Genomic DNA, 20,209 nt, shown 5'->3' on the forward strand with positions numbered 1-20,209 from the left:
AGCATAAAAAAGTTTAGCTAAAATACTTTAGCAAATCAGAAATTAGTTCGTAGAAGTAAAGAATAACAAAGTGTAAAGTAATAACAGCTGCACAACCATAAAAAGAGACGGGACAAGTTGTGAAGTGCAAATACAAAATTTTAATGATATCAAAACTGAGGCATGTCATTTTGAAAAGTTAATAGAATAAGAGCAACAAAGTTTTTTATGATGATAATGATGAAGATGATAACAGTAATAACAACAAGAGCAACAAACCATATTTGTTCATGAATCAAAGACAAAATATACAATATATTGACATATACTATCTTACAGTAGAAAATATAAGAGGTTTCTAAACTAGATTTCTTCCCCAGGATTGCATCTGTCACCAAGAGAGATACCCTTTACTGCAGACAAAGAAGTAGTTGTCATAGATTGAGCCCCAAAGGTGTAGCGGATGCAAAAATATCATCAATTCCTACGAATATGATGCAAGGAAATGGATTAATTATTGTGGAGTACAGTTTACATATATATATATACATCATGTCTGATGCATGCTTCATATAATAATATCTATATGAGTAAGCTGTGAAGCCTGTCAGGGACTTGGAATGGATGGGTTTCTCTTCCTTTGTTTGATCATCCAGTTGGGCATGTACATCCAAATGAACACCAAATATCAACAACACCAGTGACATAAGCAGTGACGCAGTAGAAGATCAACTGACTGTCCATAATCCTCACACATACAACATCAATCCATAATAATCCTTTTTCCATTTAATAAGGTTCTTAACTGTTGAAATTTAAATTATAGCTGCAGTGCAAAACAATGAAAGCAAGTTCAGTAGTGGATACTTGTCCATGGCAACGCAATTCTTCGTTTAATACAACAGATTCAAAAGAAAGAAAGAAAAAGGAAGCCACTGCCTCTAATCCAAGTCCTGCACTACCATCACAAATCTTGGGCACTACCATACCAAAAAAAAAAAGCCACTGTCACATGCTTGTCAATTACTATCAGAAACAAATCAAGAAACAATAGTTTTAGAGAACACATCCCCCACCCAAAATCATGCCAAAATCAAATCTGCATTTAATGTCCAACAACATCTTACCCTATAAAAACCTAAAAGCCCTTCCAACGACTTCTAATGATATCAATCAGCCCATGTGACTCCTGATTGCAACTGTCATCCACTGGCCCAACTCTTCCCCATATTTCAACCCAACAGTTTGCCTTCACAAATAATCTCTCTCTCTCTCTCTCTCTCACCCTATAAAAACCTAAAAGCCCTTCCAACCACTTCTAATGATATCCATCAGCCCATGTGACACCTAATTGCAACTGTCATCCACTGGCCCAACTCTTCCCCATATTTCAACCCAATAGTTTGCCTTCACAAATAATCTCTCTCTCTCTCCTGAATAACACCACAACCATTTTCCCAACAAAGACTGATTTAAAAGGTGCTATTTTTTTTTTTTTTTTTTTATCTTTTAAATTCAGAAACCTCCTGATGAACAGGAAAAGAAACACCTTCAGATTTACTGAATGATATTTAAATCCATTGTCCATACCACTTGAAAGAAAAACCCTATGCAACTCCTCTAGCCTATTGACTACATGAACTGCCATGGTGAACAGAGAAAGGGAATAGGTAGGCAAGTTGGACAAAGTGATTGAGCTTTTAAGAAGCCTTCAACTTCACTGCCAGTAGTGATGGAATCCCTAAATATGCAGGTGAAATTCAATATGTACATAGATTATGGGTTTGTTTTCAAATTTCTCTACGATGACCATTCTGAAGTTTGTACATTATATCCAATATTGAATAACAGACATTAAAAAATTCAACCAAGGAATATAAATTCGACAAGTGATGAGCTTTACAAGAAAATGAAGCCACATTGTGCTAGAATTATATTCTGACATCAAACTACTTGTATTTAGTAGGTCTGTTACCAAGAATCACAATATTTCAAATATAGTTGCACAACTACTATAGCATAATTAGTCATATTATTGAAACATCAAAAAACGGATGCTGAGATGTCAAAGAAATCTTTCAAGGTTTGTCTATAAACCAACAGGAATCAAAAGTAAAAGATGCATCACCAAATGAAAAATAACAAAAATTTAGTTGCTAGATGTGGCTCCCATTGTGGTTCAAGTGAAAATATATTTTTTCTCTTTTGCATTGGAAATTGAAACAGAGTCCAAGTTATTGAAATTGTTCAACTGCCTATGCACAAACTGTGACTAATTTTGAAAATATTATTCTTTTTCACCAAGGATAAACTCTCGGTAGCTGAGAAAACTATGCCATGAATTTCAGATTCAGTTTGGGTATATTCATGTCATATTAACTTTATGCTGGTCCTTTTTCTTAACCAAACCCCCCACCCCCCAAAAAAAAAACCTAGGCGACAAGAAGAAGAAAAAAAAATATATAAATCTACCTGAAACAAGGGAAATTGATGAGAAAAGGAAAAGAACAGCAGAAAAATGATCCAGAAGGAAATTGGATATTTAAACTCAATTCAGGACTACATAATGAGGCGTGAGATCTCTAAAGTTTAAAAAAAAAACAAAAAAAAACACATACAAATTGTTAACAGGAATTCGATAAACAATGATAAAGAGTTTCCAGGATCCTGAAATAATGGATTACTTCTTCATGTGCTGATGTAGTCAATGAAGCCTTCCTTGGAAGACAAATGCCCCAGCTAGAAACACATGATTGGCTTATCTCTCCTTGCTGACACCTTGCCTCCTAAACCAGAATTGCAAACCAAGATCTGTCAATATAACGTTTAAACCACTCTCAAGACAATCTCTAAACTATAATAGAACTTTAAGGGAATTACCAGTTTTGAGAGAATACAAGATAAGATCACAGGCAGTTAGGCCAGAATAACACCTCCAGCAATAAAACCATTCGGCATGATGAGGCAGTCAATTGTGTATTGCAGGGTTAGAGCTCTCTGGAGACAGCTTTTCAAAATCCATAGCTCAATAGCAGCCAAGAATTCTTCTATAATACAAATGAGGATTCATTACTGCTCCGCACCTATATTTTCCTAAGAGGTGGCACTAGCATTGTGAAAATGAGCTCAATACACAAAGACACTGCAGAAATGGTAGACGACTTATTTTAAATCCTATTACTTCCCTCTCAAGCTCACGCTCCTTCGCTTCTGGTTTAGTGCAATACGTCTTGCCATAGCAGGATTGTAGAACGTTCTCATATGCTCTGAAAGCCTATGGATAGCACGAAGATCACCAATGACAGAAAGCTGCATCAAAAATGAATCAAACATCCGATATGGCAATTTCATTCCCTTGTTTACCACATCTTCCAAAAGGAAACAAGCATCTTTAACCTTATTGCAACAAAAAAGCCCATCAATCATCAAGCAATAAGTACCAGCGTCCTGTGCACAGCCCCTCTTATCCATCTCACTCCATGCCTCGATTGCCCCATCAGGATCCACCATCTCGAAAAACATTGAAATCAGCATATTATATGTCTGCACACTAGGCACACAACCCATCTCAAGCATTCTCCCATAAAGCCTAAGCGCTTCATCACTCTTTTTATTGTGACAAAGGACCTTGAGAAAACAGTTATACGTAATGATATCAGGCGGGTAACCTTTATTTCCCATCTCTTCTAAGAACTTGTAAGCTTCCTCAATCTTGCCGGCCAAACACATCCCTTCAATCAGATCCTTGTATGTTGAAACATCGGGAAGGCAACCACTATTTATCATGTGCCCCAGAAGTTTGAAGCATTCCTCCATTCTATCATTCTGGACGAGAGCCACAATCATGACTGAATAAGTTTTAGCAGTAGGTGAAGAAATTGTAGAACCTTTCGTTCTCATGAACTCAAAGAGTTCAGCTGCTTCTGTCACCATCCCTGCTCTGCAAAAGGTGTCAATAGCAGTATTGTAAGTAAAATTATCAGGCGTATGACCCAATTCAATCATTTCCTCCAGTATCCTCATTCCTCTAGTCGGGTTTCTAACTCTACACCACCCAAAAAACAATATGTTAAACGTATCAGCATTAGGCTTAACCTTGTTATTCACCCTCTTAAACATGGTTTCAGCATCCTGGACCAGACTGCACTTGCACAAAGCATCCAACAGCAAGTTAAAGGCATTGATCTCCGGCTGCGCCTTCACCCTTATCCTCTTCTTCTGGGCAAATTTATGCAAATGGGTCAGATGCTTTTCGGTGTACTGTCTCAGAATTTTCAACAGAACCTCAACAGGAACCGTACTCTTTTCACGCCTCTTCATGTAATCCAGTAAATCGCAAACTATCCGAAACTGCTTCACCTTGTACCTTGTACTAGACAGCATGTCAATCATATCATTATACGCCTGAGGCTCGTGCTCATAGTTTTCTCGATGCCCCGCCCACGTAAAGAATCTAAACGCTATCTTCTCCTCAAACCGAAGCCTATGAAGAACCTCAACTACTAATTCAGTTGTCAATTCTACTCCAACTTGTTCCAGAGCCTTCTCCATATTATGATATGGATCAGAGTTATCAATAACAGCGTTGTACAACTTATCAGCACCACTCTCTGAACGTTTATCCTTTTTCTCAACATCTTTCACACTAAAATCAACAGTTGGACACAGTGGGACATTTTCTGAACAAAAGGGCCGCGCAGCGACCTTGAATGCGGCAATGGGATTCGAACAAAATGACAGTTTGACTGAACCCAAACAAGGTGTTTGTAGTAATGACGCAGAGACAATAAAGTTTGGAACACGACATGCGGGTTCAATAACTTCAATGGGTGGGTTTATATTAAAGCTACAGAATGAGAAATAGAAAGGAGGGGTTCTAGCTCTGACTCTAACAGCACAGAAATGTTTACAGAGCCTCCTCATAGGCAAATGGAGTGACTTTTCTTATTAAGAGATGATTGTGGGAGGTTTGGTTTAAGGGGAAGCAAAGGGAGAGAGGACGAGGAGGAGTAGGGAGGAGATTACCAGGCGGTGATGGGCAGCGGAGATGCGCCTTCCACTGACTTTGGCTTCGCTCAGTGAGACCCGCTGAAACTGAGAAGCATTAAGCCATGACAGGGGCGAATGTATATGTTAGAATATTTTTATTTTTCTTTTTTGATTTTTTGTTTTTTGATATTTTTATTTTTCTAAGCAATACAAAAGGATCAACCAGGAGGGGGAAGATGTAGAATAATTTTCATACTAACCAGTAAGAAAAAAAAATAAAAATAAAAATAAAATCTGTCATCAATTTCTAATTTTATTTGGTCTATATTGCCAATTTTATAGCATCCTAATTTCTTTTTTTGAAAGGGCATCCTAATTTTTTTATAAATGCCATTCAATATAATACAATTATATTGCGTTTGATATAGGCCTTTAACAATGGTGGACGTACGTCTCTAATTACCTAAATTTCACGTATCATTCTCAAACTATTATTACATTGTTAATGTTTCACAAACTACCAATTGTATCGATGTTCTCTTTAAACTATTAAAAAATCTCAATTCTTTATAATTATCTCTCTCTCAACCCTATCACCCGCTCACTGCTGCCACCGTCAAAATCCTATTCCGCCATCTCTCCCATTGCAGTCTCATCGCGAAGGATTGACTGCCCTAAAAGGGTATGTCTTTGTGTTGGACATGAGAGTTTATAATTTCATCATCATCTCATGGACAGGTAGTTAAAATATTATTTTTTGTATTATAATGGACATGTACTAAAATTTTCAGTTATATATGTGGATATAGTTTACCCTCTTCATTGGCTTGAAGGCATATAAAACGAGAGTATAAGTAGAAACTAACAAAACGGTTATAAATAAATCTAAAAAAATCAATTAGAGAGAATTTGAATCAAAGTCTTATTTTAATTTTAATTTTTAAAAATATGAATTGAACATAATTATATATTATTAATTATATATTCATACTTGTAACTAGTATCATATCTTGTGACACTTGATCATTCACATTCACACCAAAAAAAAAAACACTTTCTTTTGTTGGTCTTTTCCCAACAAAACCACATAATTAAGTACATGACATTGTAACTCTGAACATCCAATACCTAATTATCATCCAATAACATTGTGTCTCTATATAAACATTTCTCTGAAATTTTGGAACAGGGGCAAGATAATTATTATGTTCTCTGAAGAGACACCTTAGATGAGAGTAAACTTCACCTCATCTGCAATGTATTTTGTTGTTGTTTTGACATTTTATTGTTTTTTTATTGTTTTTTTTTTTTTTTTTGTGTAATTTGATTAGCTTGTATAATTTTTGTTGTTAGTGTAAGTTTATTATGCCGCAATATTATTTATTTTTTGTGATGTTTCTCCTATTAGCTATGTGGCACAATAGTTGATAGAATGATGTTATTCTGGTAGTTTCTTTTGAGTTGATGTTTTTTAAATTTTTTTTTTGTGACACTTTTATAATTTTCATAAAAATTAATTATTAGATTTTGTGTTTGACGAAAATTTTGTGTTTGGCGGACTAGTTTTCTTATGTAAAATTTTGTTGTTGCATTAAACTATTCTATTAGTTTTTTAAAAGCCTCAAAAATTCAAATTGAGCCCAAAAAGGTTCAAAACCCATTCAGTCGAAAAAAGTTTTTAGAACTATAAACTCGAATAAAAGCCCAACCCGTATTCCACCTACTGCCCACTACCGCCACCGACTTGGTGGGGTGGTGGCGGTGAATATCAAAAATCTCACTCAGTCGAGAAAGGTCAGTGGTATTTCCGACTTACCAACTTTGGCGGTGATCATGAACACCAAGCCCTATTAGAAGGATTTCATCACTAATAGGAACGACAGTAATTGAAGGCAACTCAGTAATAAGAATGCTTTCACTTTGATTCATGGAGGCAGCCCATCTAATAAGATTATGCGCAAGTTTGTTGAAAGTTTGTTGACGTTGCAATGAATTTTATCAAACGACCAATGAAGAATGGAATTTGACAGACGATGAGTTTCTAAGATAAAGGGATTCAATCACCAGAATCGCAAAAATGACCACTTATAAATCTTAGTCTTTTCCTAATGTTTTGGGCTCTATTAGAAATGTCATGATGTCAAGATGAAAAAAGAAAAAAAAAGAAAAAAAAAAGTAATTGTGAATAGTTATAATGAAAGAAATAGTTTCCATATTATATGAATTGCATTCCTCTTAGTCCTTTGTAACTCATTCACAAAATAATGGAAAAATGATTTTGATTTGGTACTTATTTTTGTACGATAGTTTAGGCCTTCTTCCCCTTCTATTGATATTTTGTAATAGAGTAATAATAGAATCCAATCTCATCATCATTTCACTATGCTGATATGAAATCTTCATTAAACAACATTAAAAAGGAAAAAAAAAAATCAATAATAAATTGATAATGCCATATGTGAAAAAGGAATATGCCATTTAGAAATAACAAAGCTATCATTGAGAAATTAAAAGCTCAAATATGCATCCACACACGGAACATGTCAACGGTATACATAAAACGTTTGCCTTGCAAGCACAGAGCTTACTCAAGGCAAAGTCACTTTCACTTCAAGTTTACAAGAGCTCAAAAGATAAACAACAAACAAGAAAGCTTCACACACTTAAAACTGTTATCAAACAATGTTTATTGTCTGGAAGATGGAGGATGGAGGAGGAGGAGAGGGGTTTAGTTTTTAGGATGCACATGATCACAAATGGTGTAGTGGGTTTGCAAAAATGTAAGCACCAAGATCACAAACCCAACCAATGCCGGAATCAACAACCATGGCCTTCCAAAATACTCACGCTTGAAGCTCGTCCACTGCCAATTGCTCGTCCACTGCCAATTACCCCAACTCAACCTTTTCCGATAATACTCGTTTACATCTCCAAAAACGTCCAACAAAAAAAAGTCATCATTGTCACCACGATCTTTATAAATAATGGTCAAGTCCTTGCCCAAGTTATTGATGAATTGTGTGGCCTCGGCGTCAGTCCCAAAGAAATTGTCAATGACTCGACAGTTACAAAGATAGTCAACATCCCTAGTAGTGTTGACAAGGCAATCCAACAACGTAACATAATTCGAAAAGTATTTGGAAATGTTGTACGACTGCTCGAATGCCACACAGTTCACTAGCAACGAGCACATTGAGTCGTCGAGAATTATATCGGGCATCTTAATCACACCGTTCTTGAATTTCACATCCAAAAAGGTGTCTGCTATATACCGATTGACCTTAATCCCGGCACGACATAGCTTCGTGACACAGGGAATTGGATTGAATGGTCTGATGTGTGTTCCCGAGATTACTTTAGTAGAACGACGTGAGATAAATATCAACCGAACAAGGTCAAGCAAATGCAACCATTCGAGCGAACCAGGCATATTTCTAGAGTTTGGAATGACCGATGTGGAGCAAAGAAAAGTCATGGCCATATAGGACAATGAGTACTTATTGGAGCTAATATTACAGCAAATTCTATATAACGTCTTCAGAACACAAGACGGGATTTGATTCTCAAGCAGGAGCAAGTCCCTGTATATCTTGGGTAATATTACCATATCTAGCCTGAAGATAGGGATGTCGACCAGGAACATTGTAGCTACATCTAGATCTAGCTGTAGATCGTCAGCTAGACGTGGAGGTAGAGTTTTAGCTACATCTAGATCTAGATCTATAGCTTCAGCTAGATCTAGATCTCGATAAGGATAAGCTATTTGTATAAAAGTCCTGATAAACAACATTAATATAAAACAACCATCAACGAGCATCATTTGAAGGAGCTCATCGCTACTGAGGTTGATGGTTTCGGATTCGGAATAACACTCCCTCACTTCCTTTTCAAGTAGACCTAATTCTATCAAGCACTCCTCTAATTTTCCATTTATACTCTCCATTAAGTAGGTGAACCACCGCCACTTGAGCTCCTCCATCATCTGGAGCCGAGGCTTGCCGTGGTGGTAGGGTCCGAGGGCGACCACCTGGGGCTCGATCGACTTACCGTTTATGTTCTGGAGCCTCGTAGGAAGCCTGAAGATGCAACGCTTTTCATTGGTTCTTGTTTCAGGAGGCAATGTTGATGTGTCACAGTTGGAGCACCTGTCTCTAATCTTGGCTAGGAGGCCCTCGTTGTCGTTGACTCCCGGAATATCGACGACGTGAGTAGCTTCTCCTTCCACAATTTCCATCGTGGAGTACTCGGCGCGTTTCAGGCTCTTTTCTTCGTGGATTTTGGTCTTGGGTGTGAAGCTGAAGCTGGCAGGGGAGTGGCGCTGTGTTAAATGGAGGTTTTATGTGGGCCCCGGGTTTGAGGGGAAGAACATGTGAGTACGTACTGCTATCATTTCTCTATTAATAGTATTAAAAAAAAAACAAAACAAAAAAAACAGTGAAAGATTAGATTTGTATCCTATTAGCCATGCATCTCTATCCACATCTTTAATTAATAGTAAGTATACCTCTCTTTTGCTTAATTATTATATCTCTCTTTTAACAAAATTACATGGCCATGTCACCCGTGTGTGTATGTATCATGTATGTGAGAATAATAAATCCCAGAAAACAAGCAAAGAAGCGCAAGGAAGATTAAAGGAAATAGAGCTGTAGAATAAAAAGAATAACTATAAACAAAATCAAGTACAAATACCTCTTCTGTTTGATGCTGCTTTCTCACTACAGATCGAGTTGCAAAACTTAGTTAATGGCGTACCAATTGAGACCGGTCACCCTCACATATAAAGCAGCTCAAGCAAAGAAAATTCAGAGCCCAAGCCTACACGGCTTTGAAAGCTTAAGAAGTTTTGAGGCAATTGGAGGAGTAGGCCCAACCCAAGACTTTGTCGCCTTTGACAGTTCTTAAGAAAATTCTAGCTGTCGCTTTTTTTTTTTTTTTTAATTATAATTCAAGCTATATATCTTGTCCTTAAATAAAAGCTCAAAGCTATTTACAAAAGAAGCAATTCCACGAGAATTGTAACATTTTGTTTAGGGGTGTCAATGGAAGCGGTTAAAAACCGTCCGTTAACCGTTAACCGCTAACCGCTTAACCGCATTAACCGCTATAGTCGCCTAGCGGTTAGTGGTTAGAGGTTATTGGGTTTACTAACTGTAACCGCTAAGCGCCTTTTTATATAATATATTTTTATAATTATAATTATAATAATATTTATGCATATAACATAATTACTTGATCATTAAATTACAAAAAAAAAAATTTAGATAATTAAATCACAATTTGAGTATTAATATATTATCACTATAATTTATATGATTATATCACATGATCAATTGATCATTAAATCATTTGATTACATAATAACAAATTTTATATATATATAAGCCGAGTTTTGGCTTAGAGAATGGATAGAATTGTGACACGTGGCGTTTTAGATGTTAGCCTTTTAATGAGACAATTAAAACATAGGAGTTTTATTTGTAATGTATTGAATTGTCTAAATGGAGAAAACAAAAGGTTTTCAAGTTCTCTCTTTCACTCTCTTTATCTAATTTTTTTTTTTCAGCTTCTCTTACTTTATGTTTATATCTCAATGTGAGACAATTGTATTTAATTGTCTTAATGAAGAAAACAAAAAGTTCACAAATTTTCTTGCCTAGAATTGCAACACGTGGCGTTTTAGATGTTAGCCTTTTAGTGAAACAATTAAAACATAAGGGTTTTATTTGTAATGCATTGAATTATCCAAATGAAGAAAACAAAAGGTTTTAAAATTCTCTCTTCCTCTCTTTATCTAATTTTCTTGCCTAGAATTCTCTTGCCTTGAATTGTCTAAACAAAGAAAACAAAAAGTTTTAAAATTCTCTCACCCTCTCTTTATCTAATTTTCTTGCCTAGAATTCTCTTTATCTAATTCTCTCACAAAATGTTCACAAATTCTCTTGTCTAGAATTGCAACACGTGGCGTTTTAGATGTTAGCCTTTTAGTGAGACAATTAAAACATAAGGGTTTTATATATATAAAAGCCGAGTTTTGGCTTAGAGAATACATAGAATTGCGACACGTGTCCTCAACCAGTCCTATTAGAAAGTACCTAGAATTGCGACATGTGGCGTTTTAGATGAGCCTTTTAATGAGACAATTAAAATGTATGGGTTTTATTTGTAATGTATTGAATTGTCTAAATGAAGAAAACAAAAGGTTTTCAAATTCTCTCTTCCTCTCTTTATCTAATTTTCTTGCCTAGAATTCTCTTGCCTTGAATTGTCTAAACAAAGAAAACAAAAAGTTTTAAAATTCTCTCACCCTCTCTTTATCTAATTTTCTTGCCTAGAATTCTCTTTATCTAATTCTCTCACAAAATGTTCACAAATTCTCTTGTCTAGAATTGCAACACGTGGCGTTTTAGATATTAGCCTTTTAGTGAGACAATTAAAACATAAGGGTTTTATATATATAAAAGCCGAGTTTTGGCTTAGAGAATACATAGAATTGCGACACGTGTCCTCAACCAGTCCTATTAGAAAGTACCTAGAATTGCGACATGTAGCGTTTTAGATGTTAGCCTTTTAATGAGACAATTAAAATGTATGGATTTTATTTGTAATTTATTGAATTGTCTAAATGAAGAAAACAAAAGGTTTTCAAATTCTCTCTTCCTCTCTTTATCTAATTTTCTTGCCTAGAATTCTCTTGCCTTGAATTGTCTAAACGAAGAAAACAAAAGGTTTTAAAATTCTCTCACCCTCTCTTTATCTAATTTTCTTGCCTAGAATTCTCTTTATCTAATTCTCTCACAAAATGTTCACAAATTCTCTTGTCTAGAATTGCAACACGTGGCGTTTTAGATGTTAGCCTTTTAGTGAGACAATTAAAACTTAAGGGTTTTATATATATAAAAGCCGAGTTTTGGCTTAGAGAATACATAGAATTGCGACACTTGTCCTCAACCAGTCCTATTAGAAAGTACCTAGAATTGCGACATGTGGCATTTTAGATGTTAGCCTTTTAATGAAACAATTAAAATGTATGGATTTTATTTGTATGTATTGAATTGTCTAAATGAAGAAAACAAAAGGTTTTCAAATTCTCTTTTTCTCTCTCTTTATCTAATTTTCTTTTCATCTTCTCTTACTTTATGTTTATATCTTAATGTGAGACAATTGTAATATATTTAATTGTCTTAATGAAGAAAACAAAAGGTTCACAAATTTTCTTGCCTAGAATTGCAACATGTGGTATTTTAGATGTTAGCCTTTTAGTGAGACAATTAAAACAAAAAGGTTTTATTTGTAATGCATTGAATTGTCTTAAAGAAGAAAACAAAAGATTCACAAATTCTCTTGCCTAGAATTGCCAAGCCTACACGGCTTTGAAAGGGTAAGAAGTTTTGAGGCAATTGGAGGAGTAGGCCCAACCCAAGACTCTGTCGCCTTTGACTCATTCCTAACAGTTTTTAAGAAAATTCTAGTTGTCGCTTTTTTCTTAAAAAAAAAAAAAAAAATTTAATTCAAGCTATATATCTTGTCCTTAAATAAAAGCTCAAAGCTATATACAAAAGAAGTTATTCCACGAGAATTGTAACATTTTGTTTGAGGGTGAAATTATCATTTTAACCTTCATGTGTAGAATTAGAGTTTAGAAATTTGTTTGAGCATTTTTTGTCTTTTGTACCCACGTCAAAAGCCCATAAGCAAAATGCCAACTTCTCAAATCGACGTGCTGAAAAGGTCCTTATTTACGACCCATGCCTTTATTACTTTCCCAAATTGATGTGATATAATGTTTTTAATTTTTTTATAATAAAAAATTAAAAAAATTTGTTTTATAATATTTTTTATTTAAATAATAATAAAAAATAAATAATGTTATATATAAAAAAAAAATAATGTGATATAAAAGTGAAAAAGTAAAAATATTTTGATATAAATTTTTGGGATAAATAGAAAATTAGTCTATCTGGTTCGTCTAAATTACAAATCACTCACTGCGGTATTAAAAAAAAAAAATTCAAAGATAATCCGAGTAGGCCAAAATAACAATTTAGTTTTTGCAATCAAATTTCATAAAAATACTTAACAGATTTTGTTAGTTTACCACGTCAGTACCAATAAAATGCCGACACTTGTACTCTTAATAAAAAAAATTAGAGTAATTACATTTTCTCCCTATAAACTATAACACATTTTCACTTTGCCCCCATGAACTATCAACCCTACTGCTCGACCTCATGAACTACTATTTTGTGTCCAAAAATCTCATTCCGTCAATCAAAGGCACCTTCCGTCAGTCAAAGGCGTTAACTCAAAAAATCTACTCATCACTTTGGCCCCATGAACTACAATTCATTGTCACTTTGCCCCCATGAACTATAATTCATTATCACTATACCTCCATGAACTACAACGCATTGTCACTTTAACCGTCTAAGTTGATGCTTTTGACTGACGGAAGCGGGGTTTTTGGCACAAAATGTAGTTCATGGGGATCGAGCAGTAGGGTTGGTAGTTTATGGGGGTAAAGTGAAAATTTGTTATAGTTCATGGGGGGAAGAAGGTAATTACCCCAAAAAAATAAATATTTTTTAAAAAATAAATATATAAAATTAAAAAAGTAAAAAATTAATTTTTTTTATAAAAGTAAAAGTGGCTGCCAACTAGCCACCCCATGCGGGAGCGAGTGGCCAACGAGCCACCCTTAAATCTAGTTGGAGTGGATTTGCCTTTTCTTTTGGCCGTCTTTGCTTGAGTAGCTTGCAACTATTCATGTGCACTTACTTTCAGAAGCTTTAGAATATATATTTTTGGTGGAGTAGGGAGGACGGAAGACTCTGTCGCCTTTGACTCATTCCTAACTATTCTTAAGATAATTATGTCGCATTTTTCTTCTTCTTATAATTCCCTATTAAAAAAAAAAAAAATGGAGGAATAGGGAAGGCGGAAGACTGAAGAAGGTGACCTAATTAAAAGAAGGGTTACATACTAAAAACCCCTTAGGGTTTGGACATTTTATTTTTTTTCTCCCTAGATTTTGATTTGTATCACATGAGATACTTGTAGTTTTGATAAAGACCAAATTAGTCCTTCCATCCATTGACCGTTAGTTGACTTAACGAGAGTTCATGTTATTGACACGTGGACCAATTAAAATTCGACACTTGGTATAAGTGGCCACGTCATCAATGATGATGTGGCCACCTAATTAAATTTTTTATTATTTTTTTTTAAATTAAAAATATATAATTTTCAAAAAAAAAAAGAGAAAAAGAAAAAAAAAAATTGGGTTGGGGGTGGCCTTTGGCTAGGCCACCCCCATTTGGCCAGATGGGGGTGGCCGAGCCACCAAAGGGGTGGCCAAAATCACCCCTAGTGGAGCCACCCCCGTGGAGCCATGGGGGTGGCCAAAACCACCCCCAAACCACCATTGGCGGTGGCGCGGACTGGGTCTTCTCATTTTTGCATTGCGAAAATTTCCTCCTTCAAAGTCTCTCCACTCGATTCTTGGAATTTTCTCTGGACACGTAGAGACAAATTTCAATGGAAAAGTCAAACTCTCTCCGCCTGAACTTTCTTTTACTTGGTCCCCTCTCCCGTCTCCGTCGTTTACTTTGTCATTTGCACCTTCTTCCACAGTTCCACAGAACATAAGGTTCCAATTCACACACACATTCTCTCTTCACCATGATCTTTATATATGGTCAAGTCCTTGCCCAAGTTATTGATGAATTGTGCAGCCTCAGCGTCAGTCCCAAAGAAATTGTCAATGATGCAACGGTCACAAAGGTAGTCGACGTCCCTAGCAGTGTTGGCAAGGTAGTCCAACAACATAGAGTAAATCGAAAAGTATTTGGAAATGTTGCACGACTGCTCGAATGCCACGCAGTTCACTAGCAATGAGCACATTGAGTCGTCGAGAATTATATTGGGCATCTCAATCACACCATTTTTGAATTCCACATCCAAGAAGGTGTCCGCCATATGCCAATTAACCTCAATTCCCGCACGACGTAGCTTCATGACACAGGGAATCGGAGTGAATGGTCTATAATCGTATATTCTCCGCATTTCTTTATTATGAGCACATGAGATAAATTTCATCTAAACAATGTCCAACAAATGCAACCATTCGAGCAGGGACGGACTCAGAAAATTTTATGGGAGGGGGCCAGCTAAATTTTTTTTTTTCGGTTCTTTAGAATTTTTTTATTAAAAAAAATTATTTTGGTTGTTTTTTATGAACTAAAGAAAGGGCCAAAGAAAGTGGACATTTGAAAGTAAAGGCCAAAAATAAAAAAACTTAGTGGGTATGGGCCAACAAAATTAAAATTGGGCTAAAAGTTTTTATTGGATATGGCCAAAAAATTTAAAAATAGGGCCAATTTTTTTATTTTTTTTAGAAGGAGGTCAAATTACTAAAATTAAAATTTTAACTTTACCATTTTTTTTTTTACTTATAATATTTTTTTTCCCTTATTTTGGGGGGGGACCATGGCCCACCCCGGTCCCTCCGTCTCTGCATTCGAGTGAATTATACATGTTTCTGGATTTTGGGATGATCGATATGGACCAAAGAAAAATTTGTGGCGATAACAAACAAGGACTTACGGGATTTAATACAAATTCTATATAACATCTTCAGAACACAAGATGGGATCTGATTGTCAAGCAGAGCAGGTCCCCCCAAATCTTGGGTAATATTACCCGTATCTAGCATGTAGAAGATAGGGTTGTGGTAGATGTGCAGTTCATCTAGATATCATCAATTCCTATGATGCAAGTGTTAAGAATATTATTTGTTATTTATTTCTTTAGGTATTATTAGTCTACTAGGTTTACCTTTTCTTATTCTACTATGTTTACCTTTCCTTATTCTACTAGGTTTACCTTTCCTTAATCTATTAGGTTACTTGCCTCTCTATAAATAGAGGTCTCTGTATTCATTATTAAAGATTAGAGTCAATACAATGTAGTCCATTGTGTGCTTTCACACTCTCTCTCTTCTCTCTCTTTCTTCCGCTTCTAATATATTATCCAATATATTTAACATGGTATCAGAGCATATTTAACATGATATCAGACCCACCTTTCTGTGGCCTCCAATAAACGTCTTTGACGTTTTCCGGCGCCGCCAGTGTTATCCGGCGAATCATTCTCTCTGCTCCTCACGGTTCTCTATCTTCTCCTCAAGGTTTTCAGTGTATCACTATACCGCTTGAAAACCCGGAAGACAACCGTCCCAGAGCCGCCGCACACAGCCCCATTGGAGCTTCCACGCGCCCTCACGCGCTGCCCAAAATTTTGGCAATTCCGCCACTACCCTTCCGCCACCAGCCGCCACGGTGGTCCGATCACTTCTCCAAGGCCACCGATCGATAGCTTTCATCCCGGTGATTCCAGAACAAGTCCCATATCTTCCATACGACGCCCCACGCGCCTCCACGCGCACCCAGAAGTTCCGCGCGTCAGATCCACGCGCCAGTACACGCCTCCTCCGTTCGCGCGTGTACCACACGCGCCATCGCACCCACGTGCCACGTCAGCCCTAATTGCCACGTTAGGATAGCCACGCCAGCCCTACGTGCCACGTCATCAGTGCCACGTCACCAGAGTGCCACGTCATCATCGCCACGTCAGCTCTATGCGCCACATCAGCCTTGTGCCACGCCAGCCCTATCTGCCACGTCAGCACCTTGACATGGTTGACTTTTGTAGCGTTGACTTTGACTGTTGACCGTTGACCTTGACCACTGAAAAAGTTGACCAGGTGTTTTCTACTCAATTTTTCGTCTTGATTTCAAATTTGTGGTCTATTTTTGCTTTTGGCATCTCTATATGGCAGAAAACAATATTATTCTCCAAATTTAGGCGTTTGTTTTATGCGGTTCAAGTTGGTTCATGCTTGTTCAATTCGATTCCATAGCCTTTTCTTTGGCGCAGTTCAATCTGGTTCATTCTTCTTGCGTTAGGCACTCTTAGGTCAAACCAATCTTTCCTCAGGTCCATGGGTTTTCGGGCCAGAGAAGCCCTTTCAACCGGCCCACTTATGCCTTGTCAAATGCCGCCATCACCGGTCACTGCAGCCTCTCCTAGGCCATTGATCCATTACTAATGAGAATTTTTTGGGTCAGACCTTTCAACGGTCCAAGGGTTTCAGGCATGATTAGCCTCTTCAACCGGGCCTACTTATCTCAGCCGACCAGGCAAGACAGTCCAAGGGTTTCAGGTATGATTAGCCTTTTCAACCGGCCCTACTTATCTCAGCCGACTAGGCGAGACGGTCTACTAGTTAGATGGGTCAGACTTTACTTCAGCCGACAAGGCGAGACGGTCCAAGGGTTTCAGGCATGATTAGCCTCTTCAACCGGCCCTCCTTATCTCAGCAGACCAGACGAGATCTCAGCCGACCAGGCGAGACGGTCTACTAGTTAGAATTTTTTGGGACAGACTTTAGCTCAGGCGAGACGGTCCAAGGGTTACGGGCCAAACAAGCCCCTTTTAACCGACCTTGCTTTTCTCAGCCGACTAGGCAAGCTTCTTCATTACTAGTAAATGGTTTTCAAGTCAAATTACCACCAAGTGAACCAAGCTCCAGCTTAAATGCATTGCTCAAATTCAGGCATAATCCACCGGTCTCTAACAACTTTTATGGTGTTACTTCGGCAATTGTTTCGGCACAAGCAGCTTTTTCGGCGAATTCCTTTTTCTTTCCCTTTTTGTTTATCCAAACTCAAGTTTACACATTAAGTTTGAGGGGGGATGTTAAGAATATTATTTGTTATTTATTTCTTTAGGTATTATTAGTCTACTAGGTTTACCTTTTCTTATTCTACTATGTTTACCTTTCCTTATTCTACTAGGTTTACCTTTCCTTAATCTATTAGGTTACTTGCCTCTCTATAAATAGAGGTCTCTGTATTCATTATTAAAGATTAGAGTCAATACAATGTAGTCCATTGTGTGCTTTCACACTCTCTCTCTTCTCTCTCTTTCTTCCGCTTCTAATATATTATCCAATATATTTAACAAGGAAATGGATTAAGGGGAGTACAATATATATATATATATATATATATATATATATATATATATATATATATATATATATATATATATATATATATATATCATTTCAGGACTTGTAATGGATGGGTTTCTCTTCCTTTGTTTGATAAACCAGTTGGGCATGTAAATCCAAATGAACACCAAACATCAACAACAAAGTGAAGCAGTAGAAGATCAACTGACTGTCCATAATCCTCACACATACAACATCAATCCATAATAATCTTTTTTTCATTTAATAAGGTTCTTAACTGTTGAAATTTAAATTATAGCTGCAGTGCAAAACAATGAAAGCAAGTTCAGTAGTGGATACTTGTCCATGGCAACACAATTCTTCGTTTAATACGACAGATTCAAAAGAAAGAAAGAAAAAGGAAGCCACTACCTCTAATCCAAGTCCGCACTACCATCACAAATCTTGGGCACCAGAGAAACTCCCACCTGTTTTCCCCATACAAAACAAAAGCCACTGTCACATGCTTGTCAACTACTATCAGAAACAAATCAAGAAACAATATTTTAGAGAACACATCCCCCACCCAAAATCATGCCAAAATCAAATCTGCATTTAATGTCCAACAACATCTTACCCTATAAAAACCTAAAAGCCCTTCCAACCACTTCTAATGACATCCATCAGCCCATGTGACCCCTGATTGCAACTGCCATCCACTGGCCCAACTCTTCCTCATATTTCAACCCAACAGTTTGCCTTCACAAATAATATCTCTCTGACTCTCTCTCTCTCTCTCATCAGCCCATGTGACCCCTGATTGCAACTATCATCCACTGGCCTAACTCTTCCCCATATTTCAACCCAACAGTTTGGTGTTTGCCTTCACAAATAATCCCTCTCTCTCTCTCTCTTACCCTATAAAAACCTAAAAGCCCTTCCATCCACTTCTAATGATATCCATCAACCCATGTGACCCTGATTGCAACTGTCATACACTGGCCCAACTCTTTCCCATGTTTCAACCCAACAGTTTGCCTTCATAAATAATCTCTCTCTCTCTCTCTCTCTCTCTCTCTCTCACCCTATAAAAACCTAAAAGCCCTTCCAACCACTTCTAATGATATCCATCAGCCCATGAGACCCCTGATTGCAACTGTCATCCACTGGCCCAACTCTTCCCCATATTTCAACCCAACAGTTTGCCTTCACAAATAATCTCTCTCTCTCTCTCCTTAATAACACCACAACCATTTTCCCAACAAAGACTGATTTAAAAGGTGCTGATGAACAGGAAAAGAAACACCTTCAGATTTACTGAATGATATTTAAATCCATTGTCCATACCACTTGAAAGAAAAACCCTATGCAACTTCTCTAGCCTATTGACTACATGAACTGCCATGGTGAATAGAGAAAGGGAATAGGTAGGCAAGTTGGACAAAGTGCATGGGCTTTTAAGAAGCCTTCAACTTCACTGCCAGTAGTAATGACGCAGAGACAATAAAGTTTGGAACACGACGTGTGGGTTCAATGCGTGGGTTTATTTTAAAGCTACAGAATGAGAAATAGAAAGGAGGGGCTCTAGCTCTGACTCTAACAGCACATAAATGTTTACAGAGCCTCCTCATAGGCAAATGGAGGGACTTTTCTTATTAAGACATGATTGTTGGAGGTTTGGTTTGAGGGGAAGAAAAAGGAGAGAGGAGAAGTAGTAGGGAGGAGATTACCAGGCGGTGATGGGCAGCGGAGATGCGTCTTCGACTTTGGCTTCGCTCAGTGAGATCCGTTGAAATTGAGCAGACAGCAGCATGCCATGACAGGGAAAGTAATACAAAAGGATCACACGGAGGGGGAAGATGTAGAATAATTTTCATATTAACCAGTGATTTATTTATTTATTAAAAGAAATTCTGTCATCAATTTCTAATTTTATTTGGTCCATGTTGCCAATTTTATCGCATCCTAATTTCTTTAAAAATAACATCTAATTTAATTTTAATTGCGTTCAGCCTTTAACAATGGTGGACGTAGGTCTCTAATTTACCTAAATTTTACGTAATCTCCTCAAACTATTATCACATTGTTAATGTTCTTCAAACTACCAATTGTATCAATGTTATCTTTAAATTAACTACTAAAAAATATAAATTCCTTATCACTAGCTCACCCTCTCAACTCTATCACCCGCTCACTGCCACCATCGAAATCCTATTCTGCCATCTC

The 20,209-nt window shown here is 36.9% G+C and overlaps 2 protein-coding genes across 3 annotated transcripts; both read right to left on the reverse strand.

The window, feature by feature from the left end:
* Positions 1–239: 239 nt before the first annotated feature.
* On the reverse strand, positions 240–5,068 carry LOC132185957 (pentatricopeptide repeat-containing protein At1g73400, mitochondrial). Of its 2 annotated transcripts, XM_059599780.1 has the most exons (3): positions 2,860–5,068; positions 2,664–2,765; positions 240–463 (listed from the first exon to the last, which is right to left on the reverse strand). In XM_059599780.1, the coding sequence occupies exon 1, from the start codon at positions 4,900–4,902 to the stop codon at positions 3,157–3,159; it is 1,746 nt and encodes a 581-aa protein (XP_059455763.1). In that variant the 5' UTR covers positions 4,903–5,068; the 3' UTR covers positions 240–463; positions 2,664–2,765; positions 2,860–3,156. The 2 variants fall into 2 exon arrangements, with proteins under 2 accessions (XP_059455763.1, XP_059455762.1); XM_059599779.1 differs by lacking the exon at positions 240–463 and having other exon boundaries at positions 2,489–2,765.
* A 2,628-nt stretch (positions 5,069–7,696) lies between these two features.
* LOC132185429 (UPF0481 protein At3g47200-like) lies at positions 7,697–9,202 on the reverse strand. The gene has a single exon (XM_059599203.1). It carries the CDS (start codon positions 9,200–9,202, stop codon positions 7,697–7,699), a length of 1,506 nt encoding a protein of 501 aa, XP_059455186.1.
* Between the last annotated feature and the right edge of the window lie 11,007 nt (positions 9,203–20,209).

Source organism: Corylus avellana, chromosome ca6 (genome assembly GCF_901000735.1).
Source record: "Corylus avellana chromosome ca6, CavTom2PMs-1.0".
NCBI lineage: Eukaryota > Viridiplantae > Streptophyta > Magnoliopsida > Fagales > Betulaceae > Corylus > Corylus avellana.

Bases quoted from the DNA above. Each gene is read 5' to 3' on its own strand.
- LOC132185957 (XM_059599780.1), bottom strand. From the start codon at position 4,902: ATGAGGAGGCTCTGTAAACATTTCTGTGCTGTTAGAGTCAGAGCTAGA.
- LOC132185429 (XM_059599203.1), bottom strand. From the start codon at position 9,202: ATGGAAATTGTGGAAGGAGAAGCTACTCACGTCGTCGATATTCCGGGA.